The 25,033-nt window shown below is 32.2% G+C and overlaps 1 protein-coding gene across 1 annotated transcript; it reads left to right on the top strand.

Annotated features, from left to right (window-relative positions):
* Window positions 1-879: 879 nt before the first annotated feature.
* Window positions 880-1,392, top strand: LOC149153782 (ethylene-responsive transcription factor ERF025-like). The gene has a single exon (XM_089443919.1). The coding sequence runs from the start codon at window positions 880-882 to the stop codon at window positions 1,390-1,392; it is 513 nt and encodes a 170-aa protein (XP_089300045.1).
* Window positions 1,393-25,033: the final 23,641 nt, after the last annotated feature.

The raw sequence follows: 25,033 nt of genomic DNA, 5'->3' as shown, positions 1-25,033 counted from the left end.
AGGTATGGGCACATATATTATATGTGTTATGTTTTTTTTAAAACGTTGACCATATATATTATAAAACCACGTTTGTAAAAAAGTTTTTACATACATAATGAGCCAAAATGAAAAGCGTGTGTGAGTTGTAATGTTTTATGGACATGTGTTTACCATTGTGAAATGGGTAAGTGCGCAGCAGCATGAAGCTAAGATAAACAGGGGGCGAGGAATTTTTTTATATGTGTTGATTTTTGCAAGGATGAATACACACCAGTGCGAACAGAGAAAGAGGAGGAGCAGATGAAGAAATATATTACATCGCAGTGCGTAGAGTGAGTAAAGTTTTTTTTATGTATTGCATTTGCATTGAAATGCAAATGAAAAGAGCGCTCAGGTATTTTTTGAGATTGTGAATGTAATGTAAAGATTACTGTATGTGTAAAATATTTTTACAGCAGTATGTGTAAAAATAGTTTTACACCAGCAAATGTAAAAATGGGTTTTACTGCAGTAAACCCAGCACAGTAATTTCTCAGGTGAAAACAGAGTTTTGATGGGTGAAAGTTTTTGGAAAATCCCTCTCAGCAAAGAGGATGAATGTGTATCAGGCATGTATTTAAATCAATAGAAGTGTTTTTGTGACTGTGTAATGCTGTGTTCTGAGTTAATGTGTTTTTAAAGGCTTCCCTGTGCAAAAGGTCCTGGAACAAAGAAAACAGAGCATTGGCTCTGTGGTATTTGCTTGAATGGTTTTTGGTATTTTCCCCACATAAAAATACCCAACAACAGGAACATAACCATGCCTATTCTCGAGCAGGCGAAGCTAGCGCAGAGAAGTCTTGCCAATTTAAGGGAATCCGATTCCGAAAATGGGGGAGTTGGGTAGCCGAGATTCGAATGCCCAGATCTCGACAGAAGTTATGGCTTGGATCATACACAACTGCGGAACAGGCCGCCCGCGCCTTCGACGCCGCAGCGTATTGCCTTAGAGGGCCTAACGCCGTTTTCAACTTTCCGGATTCACTTCCCTCTATACCCTCTGCGTCTTCTTTATCCCGTCACCAGATTAAGCTCGCTGCTGCCAAACATGCTACCTTGGAACAACCACCTCCCATTTCTCCTTCGGCGCACAGTAACGATGAGAATGCCAATGCCAATAAGAAGAAAAGGAAGAAGACAAGGAAGGACGCTGCATTGCCATCAAGCTCGGCTTCTGTTCAAGAAACCGTACTGTCGTTGAGGGAGAGTGGATATCAGCAAGAACAAGAGTTGGTGATGTGGGATAGTCTACTTGCGGAATCAGGTGATTGCCTCACCTGGAATTCGGAGAGATTGCCATCAATTTGGGAGGAGGAGGAACAGCAACATGAAGAGGACATCACAGACCTGTGGAACTTCGATGATGTTTGAATTGCTTCCGGAGCTGAGGCCGAATATCTTTGATGGTTTATTTTCAAATGAACTTCTCATCAAACCTATGGTACAAAGAATACCAACGTTTAAGGCTAAACGTGAATGAATTAATCAAAGGAGGAGAGTGATTGTCAAAGGATGTCTTTGTTTTGATAATGCACTTTATCTCATTAAGTAACTATAAGCTCGAATAAATTACAAAAATGAGATCGAATAAATTTATTTCGACTTTCAAAGGAATAAAAACTACATCAGCCTGGTTCTTGGTTTGTGTTCCAAACGAGATTTAATTTAATTAATATTTTTTAATTAATTTGTGATGATTTTTTTTATTATTTCTAATATATTTTCGAATGTGTAAATTAGAAAAATTTAGAAGATTATACAACTGAATTTAAAAATATTCAAAAAGATTAACCTAAAATACAGTTTTTTTTTAATATAATATATATTTCTCTGATATATATACTTATTCTATTTAAGTAAATTGGAAACTGCTATTATTGTAATGTGCGAAAAGATCGCTTTTACCTAGGTGGATGGAGACTCAAATTGGCAACGCAAATCCTTATAAAATGGCAAGAGCGGCCTGCATAATGACTTATCCAGTGTCAAAAACGGCAAATTAAGTGTTGACCTTTTATAAGATTAAATATGGCTTCCTCCTCTGCGATTATATTGATCTCTTTAATATGTTTTGCAAGTTTTGTGGCAGTTCTCTCCGGGGCAACAGATGTCCAAAATAATCCACAAAAGTACTTTTTCACATTGTTGTAAATTTACATAATAATTTGGTAGTTCACAAATTTCCGAAAGATGAAGCTGAAGTTCATTCAATGCTATGCAGTAATTGCTGCCAACATAGTTGTAATCTTCCACATTGCTGGGATAATTGCCTGAATTTGGAATGTTGCTGCAAACGGTGCAACGACTATTAGACATAATTTGAAATTATCATTTTCTTTCATGTTATTACGATGCACGATGGGGGCGAGAATGAACTATCATAAAATGACCCATTTTATCAGTTGGTCAATAGCCTGTATTGTTGTAGACAATATATGTTGTTCTCATCTGGTTCAGAATCATGGTTGATTTTTTTTTTATATATATTTTGAAATTGTGGTGAGGTTTGGTTTTATAAATCTTGTGGTCTAATTTTAACAAAATTACAAAAGCATAAATGCAATGCCTGAAAGCTGCTTCAAATGCGATTTCTTCAATTAAAAAAATATACAAAATACATAGATGTAATCTTCCACATTGCTACCATCACTGATGTAATCTTCCAAATTTCTACCGTCACTGCCTGCGTTTGCGTTTGTCGTGTTGTACAGGACAAATGAAACTTACATAATTTCTCCATGAAACTTACATTTTCTTTCCTGTTATTATCATGCACTGTGGGGTGAGAAGGAACTATCAGAAAACATCCCCATTTCATTACTTGGTTAATAGCCTGCTTATGGGTACGTATTATTTTCATGTATTTCAGAATCATGGCTAAACGTTGCTTTCCATATATAAAATTCTGGATATGAATGATCAGTGAGGAGGAATTTGAAGTAATGACACACAAGTATTGATGGTTGGATTGAAAAATTTAACAGTATTGTTATTCAACAATTATTATTATTCTGTAAATTACTGAAGCAACAATTTTATTTTAATTATAGTGCCCAGGATATATTTTTAAATGTATAAATAATTTATAATCATTTTTTTTAAATCATCCATTCTCAAACTAATAGAACAATCCAAGAATAAATAAGTAGTTTAACTCCTTGAGGATGCCGGAGTAAATACGTGGAAGCAGAGGCAAACCCTGTTAAGAAACAAAGCCTTAACCAGACCCCTTTTCCTCATTGTTGTAGCCAAGGGAAATAGAGGTACCTGTTACAAAAAAAGCGATAGTCAAAATAGTTTTAACAGAGAGGAACAAAACTAACACTCGAATAGTGGGTAAGATGCTACAGGAGTATCCCTGTGATTTTACCACCATAGTGCCGCGAGTTGTAACTTTACCTGCAAACAGACAAGAAAATGCTCAAAAAAACCAAGCCTGTAGGAGCCGGAAACGTCCCTTACATCAAACCCTCGTTTTATCTGGGTGCATGTACTGCTGAAGGCAGCCATCCTGTAAGGCCTTCGAGTTGCGGGTGCGACGAGCGCCGGTGAGGACGTGCACAAGGGCGCACAGGCGGGCGCACGGGCGTGCAGACAAAACGACGAAACGACAATGCGGAAGATATGCGACAATATATGCGACGAAAGGGAGACACTTAAAATACGACTAAGTGTTGAACATAATATATATGCGATGGATAAGAAGCTTGTAAAGCCGACTTGTAAAGCGATTGTGGGCGTATGTTGGGGTCGGCCAAGGGGCTGCTCACCCCATGTAAAACCAACGCATGAAAGTGTATATATGTGAGAGCCTTGAGCTCATTTCAACCATCGAATTCTCATCACTTCTCTACGCATAAGAGGAAGGGGTAAAACAGAACTGCGCAAGTCTTGGGTGGAGCTGCGCATAGCTCATGTGCACTATCTAAGGTGCAGTTTTGGAGCTGTCTTGTGCCGGTTGAGGTGTGGGCAAGGTGTGCCCGGGGTTCGGTGTATGTGCAGAAATTGTGCAGGACTTGGTAAGAGGAATTAGTGGCTTAGGTGAGCACTATCCTTTATGCAAGAGGTGTACATGTATTGTAAAAGGCAAGGTTGCCTCTCTTTGTAATATTTGGCTAAGTGTAGACTTGGTTTGGCAAGGCACACTTGTACATTGTAAAACTCATATTCTTAATATATTGTCGGGCAGACTCACATTACGGGGAGTTGCCCCTCCCCTTTATACTTGTTGCAATTGTTGTTGTTCTTGGTATAATTGCATGATGATAATAAATGAGTATGGGCTTCATTAAGTATAAAGGATAATTGCAAGTTTATTTGGTTGCGAAACACAAGCTAAGTAATGTTAATGTGAAAGTAGGCGTAGTCCACGAATGTTACTATTGGTGAAAAGAAAGCGTTCGGTGGTGCCGCACCTTGCTACAAGCGGTTGGAAGACTACTGCAGGTGTAGGGGCGTGACACATCCGATGGTGCGGCCCTTCGGTGACAGATGAGAGCACCTGTGCAGAGAAGGTCGAGAGGAGAACCACGCATAACTTTGTTCTGCACGCTGGAAGTCAGCTCTGGGGTTCCGGTGGGAAAAACATCGATTTGAACCCACTAGGAAAAACATCGATCTGAATCCAAGCAAGAACCAGTGGTTCCTCTGTCATGACTTTGGCAGAGAGCAGCAGCATGCTCTGAACAATTGGAGAGAATGGTGTTCGAGACGGAGGGTTAGGGTAGGCTCTTAGCCTGAAAAGAGGGGGAAGGTTTTCCACCGTCAGATGAGCATCATCGCTCCAGACAGTCGATGCAGTGACAATCCCGAGAACAATGCCAAGTGTCTGTGGGTGGAAACAAACTTAGAAGCCTCCATTGATAGGTGTTATACACTGAAGGTTAATGGCTACGTCAAATCATATACAGGTGTTATATACAGAAGGTTAATGGCTTAACTCAAGTTAGATGTAACTCATGTTTAACGTAATTGCTCCTTGAAACTTTCATTTTCTTTCCTGTTATTATGATGCACAGTGGGGTGAGAAGGAACTATCAGAAAAAACGTCCCCATTTCATTAATTGGTAGCCTGCTTATTATTACGGGTACGTATTATTTTCATGTAGTCCAGAATCATGGTTGCACGTTTCTTTCCATATATAAATTTCTCCATATGAATGATCAGTGAGGAGGAATTTGAAGTAATGACACACAAGTATTGATGGTTGGATTGAAAAATTTAAGAGTATTGTTATTTAACAATTACTATTATTCTGTAAATTAGTGAAGCAACAATTTTATAATTACAGTGCCTAAAATATATTTTTAAATGTATAAATAATTTATAATCATTTTTTTTTAAATCATCCATTCTAAAACTAATAATAAATGATTCAGAATACAATATATTTGATATTCTTGGAAAGTACTCTAACCACTCTTTCCTCATTTCACAACTCACAACTTCAAAGGTTTATTAGTAATATTGTCATTCTATTAATGTATTTTAATAGCATTTAGAGACTTACTAGTAATATTGTCATTCTATTAATGTATTTTAATAGCATTTATTATTTCCGTTCGAGTCAAATCCTATTACTTAAAACCCATAGCTTTCTACAAATTTGGTGGTTGAGTCCCAAAATTACTTAGTGGTAAATGCAAAGGCTCGATAGAGGCATATATTCTTCGATACCAATATGAATGATACTGCTGAGGAATTTGAAATAATGACACGTATTGATGGTTGGATTGGAATTTCAACAGTATTGTTATTCTACCATTATTATTATTTTGCAATTTTTAATTTATTTTATTGCGTTTAAAACATATTTTTAAATGTGTAAATTTAAATTTTTTATAATATTTGAAAATTTGTTAAAAAATAAACATATTAAAGATCAATAATAAATGAATATCAATACAATGTAGTTGATAATCTTCAAAAGTATTTAAAAAGCTAAAGTAACCACTCTTGCTTCATCTCACAACATTTAGAGGCTTTGAGTAATATTGTAAGTTTATGAACATTTATTATTTCATTTTTCTTAAAATATTATTGATTAGAACTCAGCAATAAAATAAATTTAAGTAACTTTTATCTAACTGATGATTGGTGCATTTTGAGGACATTTATTGGTCCAAAATCCATAATTAATCCTATCTACTTCAACCACCCAAAAAAATAAATAAAAGACAAATTAAATTCATTTCCCTCATTATGTATGGAAGGTCTAGATTAATTTTGTACCTAGTAATGTTGTAATTTTATAAATTATTCTTAATTAACATTTATGATAAAGCATTAAAAATAAACTCATGAAGTTTTAAATAAAGAGTGATTGTATACATTGTTAATCATTTAAGTTGTTAAATGATTAAATATAGTTAGTATGTGATTAAAAGTAGTGGAATTTCAAATCAAGCAGTTTGCTTTCATCATATAAGTAGTAAGGGACCTTCTCTACAAGATAGTCAACTGTAAGAATCTCACTTGGACATGCGAGAATATCTTCTACGTGGTATAAGGGTCATGTCTTGAGAGACTTTAGAGTTGCAATAGGACTTTCTCTATAGGATAGTCAACTTTAAGAATCCCACCTGGACATGTGAGAATATCTTCTATGTGGTATAACAGTCATGTCTTGAGAGACTTTAGAGTTGCAGCATCTCTCCTTGATAACATTTAAATCAATCGTTCTATTTATAAGACAACGCTTATCTAGAACCCATCCATGATAAAGCAAACCAAATCTCACACACCATTCACAATCTCCATAGCCACATTGCATCATTATATTTTTTTAATATATAATTTTATGGTTTTAATTTATTAAAATTGTGATAATTTAAAAAAGGTGTAGTCTTCTTTTCTTTTTTCCTAAAGTCAAGTAATACAATATTTAGTGGGATTGATATTTCTTAAAATATTAAGTGATATGCCAGAAAATTGTTATTATTATAATCATTGTAATTGTAGCCACCACCCACTTCATGCTCGCTGACATTGTTATTGGCATTGCCAATATCACAGTTGTTTTTATCTTAGATATTTTCCCTCAAATTTAAAATAATTTAAAGTGTTTTACTTGTAAAAGATAGACAAGGAGGGATACTTGCATATGCCTCTATTTTGTTTGATTGTATTATATTTAACATTAACAATTATTTTTCACTGAAATTGGGCTATAATTAGATTACATAACATATCACTTCATTCTTCACCTATTCTCTTCTTCCATATGTGCTATAGATTTATGGTGTTTCATTTACAACATCCTGTGCAAATGCTGGTATATATTTCTCTGATATATATCCTTATTCTGTTTAAGTAATCCATATAAAGCTATTAAAAGAATTGACGTGGTAATATTTATTTTTATTTTACCATAAATATTTCTTATATGTAAATAAATATTTTTATAATACTATGGTTTATAAATATCACATGTCCAAAAAACCATAATTTAATTATTATGGCTTTAGTTTATATGATATTTTTTTTAATTAATGAATTTAATCAAAAGGAAAAGAAACCACAATTATTTTGTAGATAAATTTTATCTTTTGATTTTAATATTATCATTATGAATATTTTAAAATATTTAGTTGAAGTTAAATTCCTACTATCCATTTAATAATTATTGATAATACAATTAATATTCTAAAAATTCTATTCAAGATTACATATATCTATTGACATAATAATTATTGATAATTCAATTAAAATTCTAAAAATTTTATTAAGATTAAACATATCTATTAACATAATAATTATTAAATAAATAATAAAAATTTAATCTTCACAAAATAATTTAAAATATTCTTTATATGAATAACGAATTAATTTGAAATTTATCTATAAAGTTATTATATCCTTACTTTAAAATATTCTCCATATGAATAGCAAATTAGATTTGAAATTTATCCATAAAGTTATTATATCCTTTGTACCGTTCAATTAATTAAGTATACCATTAACTAGTAATTTTGGTATTGTTAACATCTATGATTACTAGTGAATATCATATTAATACATCGATCATATAGTGCCACAAACAATTTGACATAGACACATCCGTAGCAAAGCATGACTGTTTCTCAATGTCCCGACAGTGGCTCGCCTGGAAACAGACAAGAAGAGAAGCCCCTTCAGTGCCGGGCTCTCTTCATGTTGTGAATATTGAGGGAATCATCGGATAGTGACTCGGCTGGTTTCCGAGAAGGAAAGCCTTTATGGAACTGCAATCTCTTCATGTCTTGAATACCAATGCTATATGGCTTCACCTGCCAAGATTGAACTCTATAGATCATCCGAGCTACGCGTTTTGAGGATTTCACCGTCCACGCCATATAGACGTTCACTTACGAGGTACGCGTTTTGAGTATTCCAATTTTAGCACCATATACGGAACTCGCGGGATCCCGGACCTTAAGGACGCTTTTTCGGTTGTCACATTTCAGCATGTTTATAGGGAGCAAAATTCGTGGCGGAGTCAATGAGCCTAGGCATGCAGTTGTCAATAGAGGAGTCCAACAATCTGCCGTCTCTTTGAACCTTTTCGACATATGTCAAATGGCAATTCACGAATATTTCACTTTCGCTCAGGAGACTATCAATTTGTCTGTCAGGTTACCGAGTGAATGCAGCATGAATTCCAACGAAGGACCATATATGTCACAATTTTCCATTTCGGAAGTCTCCAATGGTATTGGGTCATTTTTCTATTTGTTGTTTTAGTAAGTTTTTTTTAAGTTTTTTTTATTGAGTTTTTTTAGTGTAATTTTTTTAAATCTCTTAAGAATTTATTGAAATTACAAGTTTGATAGATAATTTTTATAAAAAAAAATACCTTAAAATTTTTACAGGATATAGTGAAAAACTAATTTAAATAACCCAATTTTTTTCATCAAATTCTCGCAGGAAAAAATCAAAATACAACTCCTCGAAAAATACGATGATATTGATACGATAGGGATCTCTTTGGTTGACGATGAGTTTTATATTAAAATGAATGAAAAACGCCTGAATGATATGAATTGAGCGGACAAATGAACCGAGTGTTACCTGGTAGACACGTGACTTATTCTTGTTTGCAATGGACAGGCCACTAAAGCTTAAGAGAGGAACCTCCCTTGGACCACCCGCAGAATATATATATTTAGATTTTTTTAATTAAATAACAATGGGTTGTATTGTTATCACTAGTTTATTATTATTATTTTTAAAGTTTAGAATTTAATAAATATAGTTTTTTATTCATACCTATATATCTTTTTAAAATTAAAAGTGTGGAGAAGTTTGTTTAAATGTATTTTTTATTCATAATTGTTTGATTTTTTTAGATTAAAAGTTTAAAGAAGTTTTTTTTATTAAAAGTAGAATGAAAAGCAATAGTTTTTTAGAAATTTTATATTAAAAGTTTAAAGAAAATTCTTATTACAAAATAAGAATGAAAAACAATAGTTTTTTATTAAAAAAATAAGAATAAAAAACAATAGTTTCTATATTAAAAAGATTATAGAAATTTAATATTAAAAAATTGTAGCTAATTAATAGTAAGTTATTTATTAAAAAATATAAGTTTTTTTTTATTAAAATATTAGAAGTTTTTTTATTAAAACATTGTAGAGAAAGATAAATTTATATTTTAAAAAATAAAAAAGTTTGGAGAAATTTCTTATTAAAAAAAAGAATAAAAAATAGTTTTTTACAAATTTTATATTAAAAATTTGGAGAAGTTTCTTTATTAAAAAATAAAACTGAAAAACAGTAGCATTACTTATTAAAAATATAGGAATGAAAAACAATAGTTTCTATATTAAAAAGATTATAGAAATTCAATACTAGAAAATTAGCTTTTTAATAATAAGTTACTTATTAAGAAATATAAGTTTTTTTTTTTTTTTTATTAAAATATTATAAGTTTTTTTTATTAAAATATTGATAAGGTTTATATTTTAAAAAAATAAAAATTTTAGAACTCATTTTTTCATTTATTTATTTATTTTTGGATGATTGCAATTACCATAGCTATTAAGTCGTGAAAAAACGATGATTGATGGTGTGGAATTCAATGGAAGGTTCATTTTATGTTATAAGCATAAGGGATAATCTGCACACACTTCCGCATAGGTTTTTTGGTATGTGGAGATCACTTTAAATCTACTTTTATTATCCAATATCTTATTTTTATGTTGAACTTCATATTTCAGGTTGTTATTCATGTTATTAGATTTTATTTACATTTTTTCTAACTTTTTTTATCTCAAATGAGGGGAGGGGGGGTGGGAGAGGGCGGAGAGTGAGTCCGTGTGTAGGAGCTATATAGCTTTATATTAACCCGAAATCACATTTTTATAATGGTGTGGAATTCAATTGAAGGTTCATTTTATGTTATAAGCATAAGGGATAATCTGCACACACTTCCGCATAGGTTTTTTGGTATGTGGTGATCACTTAAATCTACTTTTATTATCCAATATCTTATTTTTATGTTGAACTTCATATTTCAAGCTTGTTATTCATGTTATTAGATTTTATTTAATTTTTTCTAACTTTTTTATCTCAAATGAGGGGAGGCGGAGGGGAGGGCGAGGGAGAAGGTGGAGGGTGAGTCCGTGTGTAGGAGCTATATAGCTTTATATTAACCCGAAATCACATTTTTATACATATGTACAGAAGCGAAATTGATACAATATGCTGTGGAGCAGCGCGGTCATGCAGCGAGGGTCAAACCCAGGGGGGAGGCTATAAGCCGGTCATCCCAACAACGCGGGATAAACGCCGAAGTACTCATTTTCTCTTTCATTTTTTCTCACTTTACAATACTAATAAATTTGATGTATTTTCTGTTTCATTATTTTTAGATCATCTTATATAAACATGCAAGGTGAATGTTAAAAATAAGTATAAGAGAAAAATTAGATGAATTTTTTTTTTTATTATTAATATAACCATTATTCCAATTCAATTTTTTAAAATTTTGGAAAAAATGTATATTCCCAAATCATCTCCTTATAAAATTTTATGTAAATGAATTTTTCGCTTGCCAAATCGAATTCGTACTCGAATTCTAATATAGTATCTATTCTTTGAACTCTGTAAAATTCAAAATTAGTTCCGCCAAAGAACTGATGATGTATAACTTGGGAGATAATACTTGTATTTTATGACAGTCAGAAAAGTTTAACGTTTCAAGCGTGCAGATATTCGCCAGTGTTTCGCCAGAGAGGGTGCCAGAGAGGGTCAAGTAGTGGCGGGCTTGGTATCTGCGATGTGTCTTGGGTTGTTGGGATGGAGCAATATTGTCTTCTTTATCTGGGTTTGATTTTGCTTTTATATACTGGATGTGTACAACATTATATATTGATTTGATTATACTAACTGCTGTTAGCGTGACGCAACAATTGTAAAAATTTGTTGTACACATTGTAAATTGTGTAATATAAAAAGTTTCTTCTGCGGTCCCCTTTTTAAAAGAAAGAAAGAAAGAAAGAAAGTCGTAGCAGGCGCCCAATCGAGATGTTTGAGTCGAATAAGTTCTCGAAGGAGACATCTCACATCATTTTCAACGTCCTATACACCGCCGCCAGTTTTACATGTTGGGGCTTTGTTAAATTTCCAAACGATAACGGCAGCGTTTGCAAATACAAGCACCATGACTAGTCAAAATGTTGGAGCTTTCTCAAATTTTCGATATTCTAATTTTGTAAATACTAACTATAAATTTTTTCTCGTTCACACCGCACATATTTATATGGTGCGACTTTAGAAAAGAAAATATTGTGCCTTCAATACCTGGGTAATGCCGACGTAGTATCCATTTTGAAATTTCTGATGAGTGTTTTGTTTACCTCTACGTTTATGCAACGGCATATCACATTGGCCAGTAACTTCTTTGACTTATCCATTGAATGATCTCCGTCAAGGTCGTGTTTTGAACATCTTTCAGCCTTGTAGGATGGTTTCTTTGGAAAATATGGTTACCCGAATGTAACTATTTTTTATAATCAAATTCTAAATATTTGATAAGGGGCGCACAAAACGAAAACAATAATGAAAGAAATCAGCGCAATACATTTAAAAGAAAAACAAAATTCCAATTTTATTTAAAAAATAAATATTTATTGTTTTTAAATATTTGTTTTTATTTGGAGCAAGTAGAATGTTTAAACACATCTTTATTAAAATATTCTATTCACATTTAAATAAACATAAAAAAATTAAAAAATGATAAATGTATAAAAAAAATATTACTTATGTTTAGTTATTACAAAATTAAATATTTATAATTTTAATTCCTGGTTTTTTAGTCCATTTAAAGATATTTAAACTAAACAACACATATACTATATAGCAACAACACATACCCAATACAATATAAGGCTTGCTATATTTAAATAATATAACACTTATTTTATATATATATATACACTGCCCTGTACTTTTCACTAATTTTTAATGTTCAACTAATATATTAAAATTATTATATTATTCAACCCATATAAATTATTCGTTATATAGAAATACTGGTTGAACCTCAAGTGCGAAAAAGTGGGAGCCACCACAATTCCACCATTTTTGTACAATTCAACATCGAAGACGATCTTGACGTAAAAATAAAATAAAAATTTATTAATAAAATAATTATATATATATATATATATATATAAACCCATTTAAAAATAAAAACATTTAATTTATTATTATCAAAATTTATAAAATATTAAAAAAATATAATTGACCTTAACCTATGAAAATAAATCTTGGTGCCTTCCTTCCGTACCAGAAGTATATGAAACTCGTGACAGCAGTTGAGCTTTTAAAAGTTCAAAAAAAATTCCCGATTAAAATCGAAATAGTTCAGAGAGCTTTCAGAAAAATTTTAAGTTTACAAAACAAAATTTACAAAAGAAATTATTCATTAAAAAATAGCCGACTTTTAAAAAAATAATTAATGAAAAAATTATAATAAAACTTCCCTACATATTTATAAAAATACCCGCGATTGATATGGTAAATTATGTAAAATAAATTATCAACTTTTTATAGATATTTCTTATGAATATTCAAATTTTTAAAAATATTCTTTAGACAATGTGGTTAGATTTTAATAAAACTTTTTTATAATAACTTTATTGGAAAATATTGAATTCTTATAATACTTTGGTAATAAGTCGTTATTATAATAAATATATTAGGATGATAATTATGGTTATGGTAATACTTGTTTATTAAAATTTTGAAAAATATATGAGTAATTATTTGGTTTATTTCAAAATTTTATTCATGTGAAAAAATGATCATTATTAGTCTTAGGTGCTACATTGTCAACACGTTTGAATGGAATGTACCCATAATTACTAGTAACATAACATAAGTTTATGTATTTCTTCAAGGAATCATACAAATCTCTAATCAAGGCATCCACAATCGATGTTAAGGTATTTGCATCATTATCAAGCACACCGTCTCGAAGTTCGGGGATTTTTGCATCATCATCAAGCACACAGTTTATCAACTTCCCACTTCTTTTCGCCCTTATACAATGCCATGGAATAAGGTACTTCCATTGAAAATTTTCTTGGTTCCATAATCCATGTGAACTAATGGCCTAACTGACTCAAAGGCCCACTATGCAACTAGGAAAAAGGGGGTGCAATCCAGGTTAATGACTACTTTCACAATCAACCAATCCTATATATCACCCCACATCAACACATCATCAATACAAATGCCAATATGTTTGATAAGAGCTCCATGCTTAACTGAAATGAGACAATAAGACACCACCACCCATTGTTCATAATACATTTAATTTGTGGTCCATCTAATGAATGCCTCTTCTTCATATCTTGGCATCATGGTGGAACGATGGACTCACCATTGATGAAAGGTTCTGCGCCCTTTGCTAATCTCAGTAAAAGGATCTCAATCTTAGCTATTACGATCTCCAAAAGTTTGGCATATTTTCTTTTTCTCTCTAGGAATTTAATGGTATTCATTCTTTACCCTAAACATGATTGCACCAAATCTCATAGTTACTTTTGTCATCCTCTAGCTCTCTATTGAATGCTTCATATATATATATCTCATAATTATGGGCTAGTATCTCCCTATCTATTGGGACCCTCTCTTTAACACCTCTAATACCTAGAAGATGTGATGCAAAATGAGAGAAATGAGAAGGTACATCAATTCCTTGAGAGGATTGAGCAAGTTTTCACGACCTTCACTGCTCACCTGAATTTCATAAAAGCACAACATCAACATAAAGCTATACTTAATAATGAGTTTTTTATTTCAATGGATGGTTTTCCATTGTCGAAAAACATGTCCATAGAATAAACAACATTAATCCACTACTCTTACGCTTCAATAATATTTTTACTGTCTACTTTGGTTTTTTCTCTCTCAATAAGTCATCCTTTTTCAAATACTAGCTCTAGACCAAGTCTCGTTAGAATTTGTTTTAAGTAATGTCAAGTCTATGTTAAGAGTGTTTTGAGACTAATTTTTGGAATCTAGTAAAATCTCATCATGGTGAATAGAATTACTTTGTGGTCATTGCATTAAACCTCAACTTCAATATTTTATTAACAAAAAATTCCCACCATTACAAACTTTAAGAAAACCATTCTTAAACCATTATAATTTGGATAAGTAAGAAATTTAGCAATATCGGTTTCATAACAAATATTTCATCTTCAACTCTCTTAACTCTCTTAATGTTACAAGGATGATACATCAAGTGTTCTATCATTTTAGCGGTATTAAATGTATTCTTTAATCCAATTATAATTAAAGATATATTCAATTTCATCTTAGTAATCTCTTAATGTTTAGTTATCCATTATTTGTATCATTTTCTTATATAGAAACTAATTAGTTTTAAATTTTATTATAAAAATTTGTAGTATCATTTTCATTATTGAAATTATATGCACATACCAAAATTGAAACACAAAGTTTCTAATATCAACTATACAAAAATTACATTTGTAATCATTACATTATATCCCATAAAAAAATACCGAAAATATTTCTAACCTAAAAAAACATAAAAATTATAAAAGTATTAATGATTTTAAGCCTCTTCTAAATCTATAATCTATAATACTATGCATTGTTCCATGTTTTCCAATTTCCATTTCTTCTATTAACTAAATCATTATACACTCATTCTTTACTTTCCTTGTCCTCACAAACACTTATTAAAAACCGTTATTTGTTTAATAAAAGTACATTTTAGCTAAAGAATAACCAAATATTGTTTTTGATGCACTAAGGTCTTCATAACCTAAGTAATTCGTGAGATACCTCTTTTTCACCCTAGAGAATCAATTCCAAACCGAGGCAAATCCAAATATATCACGCTAATATCCCATGACAAGGAGAAAATAATGTTGGAACCAAATTTGGAGGTTTCTATAGTAGCAAAAGGAAAAGGTGATAAACATTTTCGTAAGACTCTCTATTTTTATTTCTTCCCAAAATTGTTTATTACAAAAAGGAGAACTAATGAATTTGTTTTACTAGTGATAGAATATAATGGCTTAGATCTGGTAGAGGTAAATAAGGATATATACAGATATATTTAATTCATGATAACTCCATATTAGTGGCTTTTACTTTTCCTATGGTCAAGTTTTTGCATGCATTTGTTATTTTATCATTTTTAGGAATTGTCCCTTACTTAAACCAAGCAACAAGTAAGCTATTATTGAATCAATGGAACAAAGACTGCTTAATTTCTTAAGACCTTCTTGGATGGTAAAAACAAGTAAGCTATTGTTGAATAAATGGAACAAAGAATGTTTAATTTCTTAAGACCTTTTTGGATGGTAAAAATAGATAAGAAATCCCACTCCCCAACCCTCTTACCTAGGTTGTGCAACATCTCTTGATTGAACACAATTTTCTCGATACTAAGTGTACATATGAAATTCAATCATATTTAGAATTGGGAAGTGCATATAACAAACAAATATGAAATCTACCTAACAAGAGGAGGACGCCCCTCCAGAAGCAAAAGGAACTTACCTGGGAATGTTTAAAGAAAATCAGAGTTCTTATAGGATTTTCAGGAGACCAAAATGTTATTTTGTAGAGAACCGTAGGATTAGCTAGAGATGATTTGATGGGTTTTCCATTGATGTGGATGGGAATTTTTTTTGGGTATCTTGCAAATTCATTTTCAACATTTTTAGCTAGTTGGGGACTAATTGTTTCTATACGAAGTTAATTGGTTAAATGCATATCAATGTGCGAATTTCCATATGTGGATTATGTTTATATGTATTTACAAATAGAAATGTTTTTTATGCACTATGATACTAGTCTTCATTGCACTCATGTGGCTTTTGTTTGTGTCATGCATATTGTGGATGTAGAATATAATGGATATTGCTCGATCATTTATGCAAGGTATTGAGAATTGGGTTGTGAGATTAAAATAGAAATTCTAGAATGGGAAAACATACCAAATGGCTGAAATGTTTCCTTGCGTTGAAGAAAAAGGGAAATAAAATATCGAAATATCTTTATTATTTCCACATAAATGAAAAGGAGTGAAGATTAGATGTATATTTAAGAATATTATCACTGTGTAATTTCAATGTGTCTAACTAAAATTAGTTCTTTTTTAATTTCTTTTTATGGATGTGTAATAACCATATAGTATAGGATTGAACATGTATGTATGTATGTATGTATATATGTATATATATATATATATATATATATATATATATATATATATATATATATGGCATATTTTCTATGAAAATGTAACGAGTTTAGGATTTTATGTCGTTATAATTATGTCGATGACTTGTTCTATTTGTGATATGAACAATTTGTTAAGTGGTATTAGGATTTTTTAATAACTGGAACCATTCACGACTCAGGGTTAGAGGATTGAAATATACATGTAACTTTTTACAAGAGAAGTATATGTACTACATTTCCATTAAATATAATGATATACATCTAAAAACATATTGATATAAATTATCTAGTTTCTACATTATATTTCAGATATTTCTTATCTACTCCTAATATTAAACATTGCCTCTAAACATATCATCCTCATCATATTAAAATGTATATTTGAGTTTGATTTTTGAGGTCCAAGTTGGAAAAAATTTAGGAAGCATAAATTCATAAAGTTTTTAAAATAACAATAAAAATTGGAATATTTCATATACAATATTTTATGTAATTTCAAGTCTCGTATTCCCTAGCCTTCATCAAGTTCCTTATTAAACTGACTAGGACACTATATCTAACAACTATGCTTGTCTAAATGATGAGCCTTTTACTAAATTTCATTTGTAACATATGTGAGGATACAGTTCCTTATTAAACTGAATAGGACACTATATCTAACAACCATGCTTGTCTAAATGATGAGCCTTTTACTAAATTTCATTTGTAACATATGTGAGGATACAGTTATGTACAAAACAATTATAGGAATCTGGTCTCTTCCCATAAAGTGCACAATTACTCATTTTCTAGCATTAATAGAAATTAATTTCTAACACACAGAATGAAAAATCTGAGAAATTTATAGTATACAAGATAATATACAACAACAAATCTACATCTCATATTCACATGCACATTGAATTGTTATCACAACTAATGTGAAATACTATTCTATGATATGCCTGTACATATGTATAATTTGTTTCATCACTAGGTGCACCCAATTGTTCCTCTTCTCTATTCTTCCAAACTACACGAGGTCTTCTTTTATTGAAATTTTAGCTTCTCTATCTCTTCCTATTTTTTCAACTACTTCATCCACCTCTCTCTTTCATCTCTTTGTTAACTCCTTTCTCTTAAATGATGGTTGGGAAATTGAGCAGTCACAGTGGTTCAAATTCCTTCATCATATCCCAATCTAGTGACCATTCCTTTGCATATTAAATGGTCATAATGGTTCTACTTAAAACGATATTGTGGATTATGAAAAGAATATTGAGGATGATAGGGAGGTTGCATTGTTGTCTTGGGAAGATATAAAAAAGGATGGGCATGAAAGTGAGTTCCAAGTTAAATAAAAGTAATTTTGAAAGATAGTCATATGATAGGAAACAATATGCTATGGTGGATTAGGAATATCCAGAGGAAGGAGACAATAATACAGAATATCGTGATACAATAACTTGGAACAAAGGACATGATGATGGAGAATGAAGGAAAAGGCATGACAACTAGATGTTGACATCCATACAACTAGAAAATTCAGGGTAAGAGATTGTTTTAGAAGACAACAAAGGAATTGAAGGGTTTGTTAACATCAAGATGAAACATAGAGTCCAAGAATAACAACTACATGGTCATTATATGATCACAATTTTGAAGGAACATATGCAAGCATGTCAATCAGGGAATGACATTAGCTATGTGTTATGTATGATTGAGAAATGGATAATAGTAATGTCCATACAACATGTGAGTGAAGAAATGAATCAATGGTTCAATGAGATAAATGGAAAATGAATAAGAGATATGTGGGACACCATGAAACTAAATATAGGAATAAAGCAACAAAGCATTAAAGAAAATGACCAACAATAACAACATAAAATTTGGGATTTAGGAAGATATAAAGCAACAACAACAAAACAATATAGAAGATAAGCAAGTGGACAACAACATAAACTTTGGGATTCAGGAAGATATTGAGCAACAATAGAAAAACAACAAAGAAAACGAGCAAGGGGACAACAACAAAATCATGTTCAGGATCTTGGAGGGTTCAATAATAAAAAAATGACTAGGAGCCCATGAAGGCCTTTCACCTTGGGAGTTTGATGCAGGAGTTTAGTTTATGAGAACCATCTTTGTTGACTATACCTAAGGGGGTCTTGGAATTAACCAAAGGGTATTGGTTCCTTTAATAAAAATTAGGATAATTTAGGAAATTTATATTTTTCATGTAATTAGGAGAGAACCTAGATTTCTTAAGAAGGTTTTGATGAGTAAGCAATTTTTACTATGTAATATTGTTGCTTGGGCATATTGTTAAGAAGATTAAATGATTAGTTGAGTTTAGGTGATATTTTCCCAAAAATAGATGATTTGATTTGACTATTAGGAATTGAATTTATTATTTTATGAAATTGTATAAAAATAATTATGTAAAAATTGTGGAAAATTGTTAAATCTAGCAAAAGCATCCATATGAAAACATAAACAAAACTAGTAAACAAAAATAAGAGAAGTCGGATTCTCAATCCATGAACTGAACTCTCATTGGAATCTCATATCTTCTTAGGATCAATGAATACATTATTATATAGCCCACATATTTCTAATTTCATTATCCATTATCTGACTAATCTACTGTCCCTAATAATTTGTTGAATGATAACTAACTACATCTATAAATTTGTTGTCACAATTCTGATAACTCAAAATACAAAATTTGTTGGCTAATTTGTCAGCAATTACATAGCTTTATTTTAAGCATTATCCTCAACACTCCCCCTTAATGCTTAATGAGGTGATTCCAAGCATATCCCTTAAGTATTCAAACTTCCCTTTAGGTAGTGCTTTGGTAAATATATCTGCAAGCTGTTCATTTGTTGTACAAAACTTTATTTGAATTTCTCCTTTTGCCACATAGTCTCTTATGAAATGATATTTGATATCAATGTGTTTGGTGCGATTATGAAACACTAGATTTTTAGTTATGGCAATGGTAGACAAGTTATCACAGTAAATAGTTGTGGCATATTTTGGTTCTTGTTTTAGATCTATCAATACTTTCTTCAACCAAATTGCTTCACATGTTGTTGTTGCTGTTGCAATATACTTTGCCTCTATAGAAGACAATGAAATAGTTGGTTGCTTCTTTGAACACCATAATACTGCACCTGATCCAAGGCTGAATACATAACCTGAAGTGCTTTTTCTATCATCAAAAGATCCAGCCCAGTCACTATTTGTATAACCAACCAACCCAAAATTATTTGATGAAGTATACCAAATTCCATAATTTCTTGTTCCACAGACATACCTCAAAATTCTTTTTGCTACTCCAAAATGAATCTTACTTGGACTTTGCATGAATCTAGAAATCAAGCCTACTGCATGCATAATATCAGGCCTAGTGGTAGTAAGATACGAAAGACTTTCTACTAGACTCCTATAGGATTGAGCATCTACCTTTTCAGCTTCATCTTTTACAGAAAATTTTTCATTTGTATTCATGGGTGTGCTCATGGGTTTACAATTTCCCATTTTCCATTTTTTAAGAAGATTTGAAACATATTTTTCTTGTGAAATAAAAATTCCATCATTCATCTGTGTCACTTCTATGTGAAGAAAATAATTGAGCAAACCTAAATGAGTCATTTTAAATTCAGTCATCATGGCCTCCCTGAACTCTTCCACTAACAAATCACTTGAAGATGTGTATATCAAGTCATCTACATATAAGCACACAATTATTATATCATTACCATTTAAGTTGATATATAATGTGTGTTCATTTTCACTTCTATTAAACCCCTTTTTCAAAAAATAAGTGTCAATTCTGTTGTACCATGCTATTGGAGCTTGTTTAAGCCCATAAAGAGCCTTTTTCAGTTTTTAGACTTTGTATTCATTTTCTGCATCTTCATATCCTTGGGGCTGGTGAACATATACATCTTCTTTCAACCCACCATTTAGAAAGGTTGGTTTAACATCAAATTGATAAACTAACAATTTATATTGTGCTACCAATGCCAAAATATTTATGATTGTATCAAATCTTGCAATAGGAGCATATGTTTCATTGTAGCCAATACCTGGTTGTTGAGCATATCCCTTTGCTACTAACCTTGCTTTGTGCCTTTGTATTGATCCATCAGCTGCATACTTGGTTTTATACAACCATTTCAGCCCAATGACTTCTTTTACAATAAGAGGATCCACAAGCTCTCATGTTGCATTCTTTTTAATTGTTGCCATTTCTTCATCCATTGCTTTGCACCAAACTAACCCTTTTACTACATCTTCAATCTTGGTTCTGCTTCAATCTGAGACATCAAAGCAAAATTAGTATAACCATAAATTTCATTTAAAGATTTTGTCCTTTTTGGAGGAGGACTTGGACTTGATACAGGACTTGAAGTAGCAGAAGATGATGCAGTGGATGCAGCCTCTGAAGTATTTGGATTACTGGATGTATTTGTAGAAACAAAAGATTCATCTTCTTGTACTACAATACTTGGAGTTTGTTGCTACACATCATGATTCCACTGCCATTCTTGTTTCTCATCAAATAACACATCACGGATAATCATTAATTTTTTAGTTTGTAGATTGTACAATCTATAACCTTTGGTTTCCTCACAATATCCAATAAAAATGCATTTCACACTTTTATCATCAAGCTTTCTTCTCTTTTCAGTAGGAACATGAGAATAGGCAATGCAACCAAAGACTCTTAAATGATAAATATTGGGTTTTCTTCCACACCATGCTTCATAAGGCGTAATATTTTGCACACTTTTTGTTGGGCATCTATTAATAAAGTAAATAGATGTAGCTACAGCTTCAGCCAAAAAAATGTTTAGAATGCTTTTACCTTTCATCATGCTCCTAGCCATCTCAACAATTGTTCTATTCTTACGTTCAGCAATGCCATTCTGTTGGGGAGTATAATTGGCTGTCAATTGCCTTTGAATTCCATTAATTTTACAATAAGAATCAAACTTATTAGAAGTGAATTCTCCCCCTCTATCTGTGCGTAATGTTTTTAGACAATAACCACTTTGCTTTTCCACAAGAGCTTTAAATTGTTGAAATATGACAAATGCATCAGATTTTTCTTTAATGAAATATACCCATGTTCTTCTACTAAAATCATCCACAAAAATAATGAAATACTTATTTTTGTTGAGAGACAAGGTTTGCATAGGACCACATATATCTGCATGCACTAGTTCCAGTGGTTTACTTGCTCTCCATGATTTTCCTACTAGAAATGAATCTCTATGTTGCTTACCAAGAATACACCCTTCACAGACTTTATCAGTGGAACCAATAAGTGGTAACCCTTTGACCATTTGCTTGTTATATAACAATTTCAAGCCTTTCATATTCAAATGTCCATACCTTATGTGCCATAGCCAGGAACTATCATCATAAGCAACATTTAATGTTGTACTTGCTTCACAAGGGAGATTGAAAGCAAAAATTCTGTTTTGTAGCATATTAGTCTTAGCAATAATTTTACTGTGATCATTTTTATCATAGATTATGCATTGCTTGTCCTTGAAAGCAATTAAATATCCCTTTTCAAGGAGTTACCCCAAACTCAACAAATTATGTGCTAGACCAAGAACATATAAAACATCATTAATGTGCTTTGGTTTTCCTTGTTTTGTCTTCACAACAATTATTCCCTTACTTTTAGTTTCAACTAGCTTGTCATCTCCCAATAGTACATCATATTTTGTAGATTCATCTATCTTTACAAGGCCATCTTTGTTTCGTGTCATGTGATTGCTGCAACCACTATCCATAAGCCACACCTCTTGGGAAACATTATTAGTTGAATTAGAAGCCAAGAATAATGTGCCAGCCTCTTCTTTTTCTTCAGAAAAAATAGCTTGTTGTGTTTGTTTTTTCCAACAATTTCTTTCATAATGGCCAAATCTTTTACAATAAAAACACTAAACTTGGGATTTACTAAATCTTTTACCTCCATCACTTTCATCATTACCTCTTCCTTTGTTGTATGCAAAAAAAATCTTCCTTGACCTTTGCCTCCTCGGTATGTTTGTCCTCTTCCTCTTCCTCTTCCAAAAGTGTTCTGGGTTTCCTCATGAAAGGGACCACTTTTGTCTTTGAAAACATTTTCTCTTGCTTGAAAATCTTGCTCAATAGATTTTTCAGAAGATCTATTGATTCTTTGCTCATGAGATTGAGAAGACCCCATTATCTCATTCATAGACAACAGAGTTAGATCCTTAGATTCCTCAATAACAATAACGACCCCATCAAATTTTGCAGGCAAGCTTCTTAAAATATTCTCAACAATTTTTTGATCTTTTAAATCTTCTCCATAAGACCTAATTTCATTCACTATACCCATAACTCTAGTGAGAAAATCTTGAATAAATTCATGAGTTTTGTATGCACAAGGTTTCAAATTCTCTTCTTCATGACTGCAACTTAACAATTTTTACCTTATCACTTCCTTGATATGTTTGTTGCAAAGCATCCCATGCCTCCTTTGATTTTGTTCCTCCAACTAGTCTGGAAAAATAGAATCATGCACTACTTGCTGGATTAGGAAGAGAGCCTTTGAATCTTTCTTACAATTTTCCTTTAGCTAGTTTCTTTGGTCTTGAGTCCAGCAGGCAAGTGTGTGAGCATCTGGTTCTATATATCCATTCTCTACGAAATCCCACAAATCTTATGAGAGAAACAATGTTTTCATCTTAATGCTCCAAAAACCAAAGTTCTCACCTTTAAACATTGGTATTTGTGGCTGAGAAATATTCATATTGTTGACCATTACTGCTAACTGTTTAGCACTCTCACCAATAACTTGAATCTGCACAGGCTTCACAAAATTATGAAAGCTCTTGCCAATGGCTTTCACAAACTTTTTTGGCTTTATTCTTCTTTCATATTATCATTTATGTTATAGATCTAAGTTTATATTTGTAATTGGTAACCCATATTTATTTTGCTATTAAACCATTAATGTGTAAAATTGTATATACCGAGATTTGAGCAAATACATTATTCATGGGTGAACATATACATATACACTCCACGCATTAATTAGTCAATATCACTAACGGACATATACACTCCGCGCACTAATTAGTCAATATCACCGTAAATACCAGTTGCCTACTGTAATCGATATCGGCCTCGCCATATTCAATTCTGTTCATAGTGGATTTGGGGTTTAGGTATTTTGCTAACATAAAGCTTTACAATTTCGATTAGTCTCGATTCATTGCCACTTCATGCCAGTCGACGTAATGAGAATTCCTGTCATGAAGTTGCCGCATCTCTGTTCTGGGTCCTTCGGACCATGCACAGGGTTCTGATAACATTAGAATGTTCTGAGACTATTTCCACCGATCCGAGATCCTCTTCTCGGAATATGTCAACTACGGTAGATGAAGTAAGAATACGCTAAGTGCTGTGAAAGGTGACGTCCAGCATACGTCAATCGGATTGTAACTGTTATGGGCGACCGCAGTACAAACGATAATTAGCCTTTACGTAGTACAATCGGGATCTGTCGGTTGCTGCAGAATTAGCCATCACGATCGGATTATATATTCGGGGGAAATTTATTAGGAGTTTCTTTGTTTAATTAAAGAAACTTACGCTGAAATCCGAAATCCAAGCAGTCTCGTTCCCCAGCTCTTCATGGGTTGGAGCGAAAGCGAAGTAAAAGGCTCAAATTCTATTTTGGGTGTTTTCTTATTATCGTGAGAATCGGTAGCCAGACCTGGGTTCGATAGGCCTTATTGCATTCGACTCCAGCACTATGCCGTCGCGCCAGTCATATGGGTTTAAACCGGTTTAGCGCTTGGGAGTTAAGGGCATATGGATTTAGGGCTGCGCCGGATTCTATGCATTGTTGTGAATTGTGATTGCGACATCTTCGTCTGCTAGAATATGGGGATATCCCAGGAGTGGGATTTCCTCCGTAGCATAATTTAAAACAATGATTCAACAATATGCATATTGCAGTATTGCTACTAAAGATGGATTCTGGTGATATTTCTGACCTCCATCAAGTGTATTATGTCATGTAACCGAATTTATTTATGGCGTGGTTGGCGAAATGCTCAAAGCCCTATGCTCGGATGATTTCTGCTGATTCCTAGCGGGTGAAGTAATATTCAGAGGAAGAGTATCATATTGAAAACATGAAGAGAGCAAGATACGCTGCATGGCAGCTAGTCCCTCCCTTGAGCTCGAAGGGGGGCTTGGAAGGGGGGCTTGAGCGTTGAACTAGTCACAGCCCCGAAACAGTGATAACATAAG

Source organism: Pinus tabuliformis, chromosome 9 (assembly GCF_031772625.1).
Source record: "Pinus tabuliformis cultivar Carrire ecotype Pingquan chromosome 9, CPIR1, whole genome shotgun sequence".
Taxonomy (NCBI): Eukaryota; Viridiplantae; Streptophyta; class Pinopsida; order Pinales; family Pinaceae; genus Pinus; species Pinus tabuliformis.
This window is presented reverse-complemented; position numbering and strand designations above follow the sequence as displayed.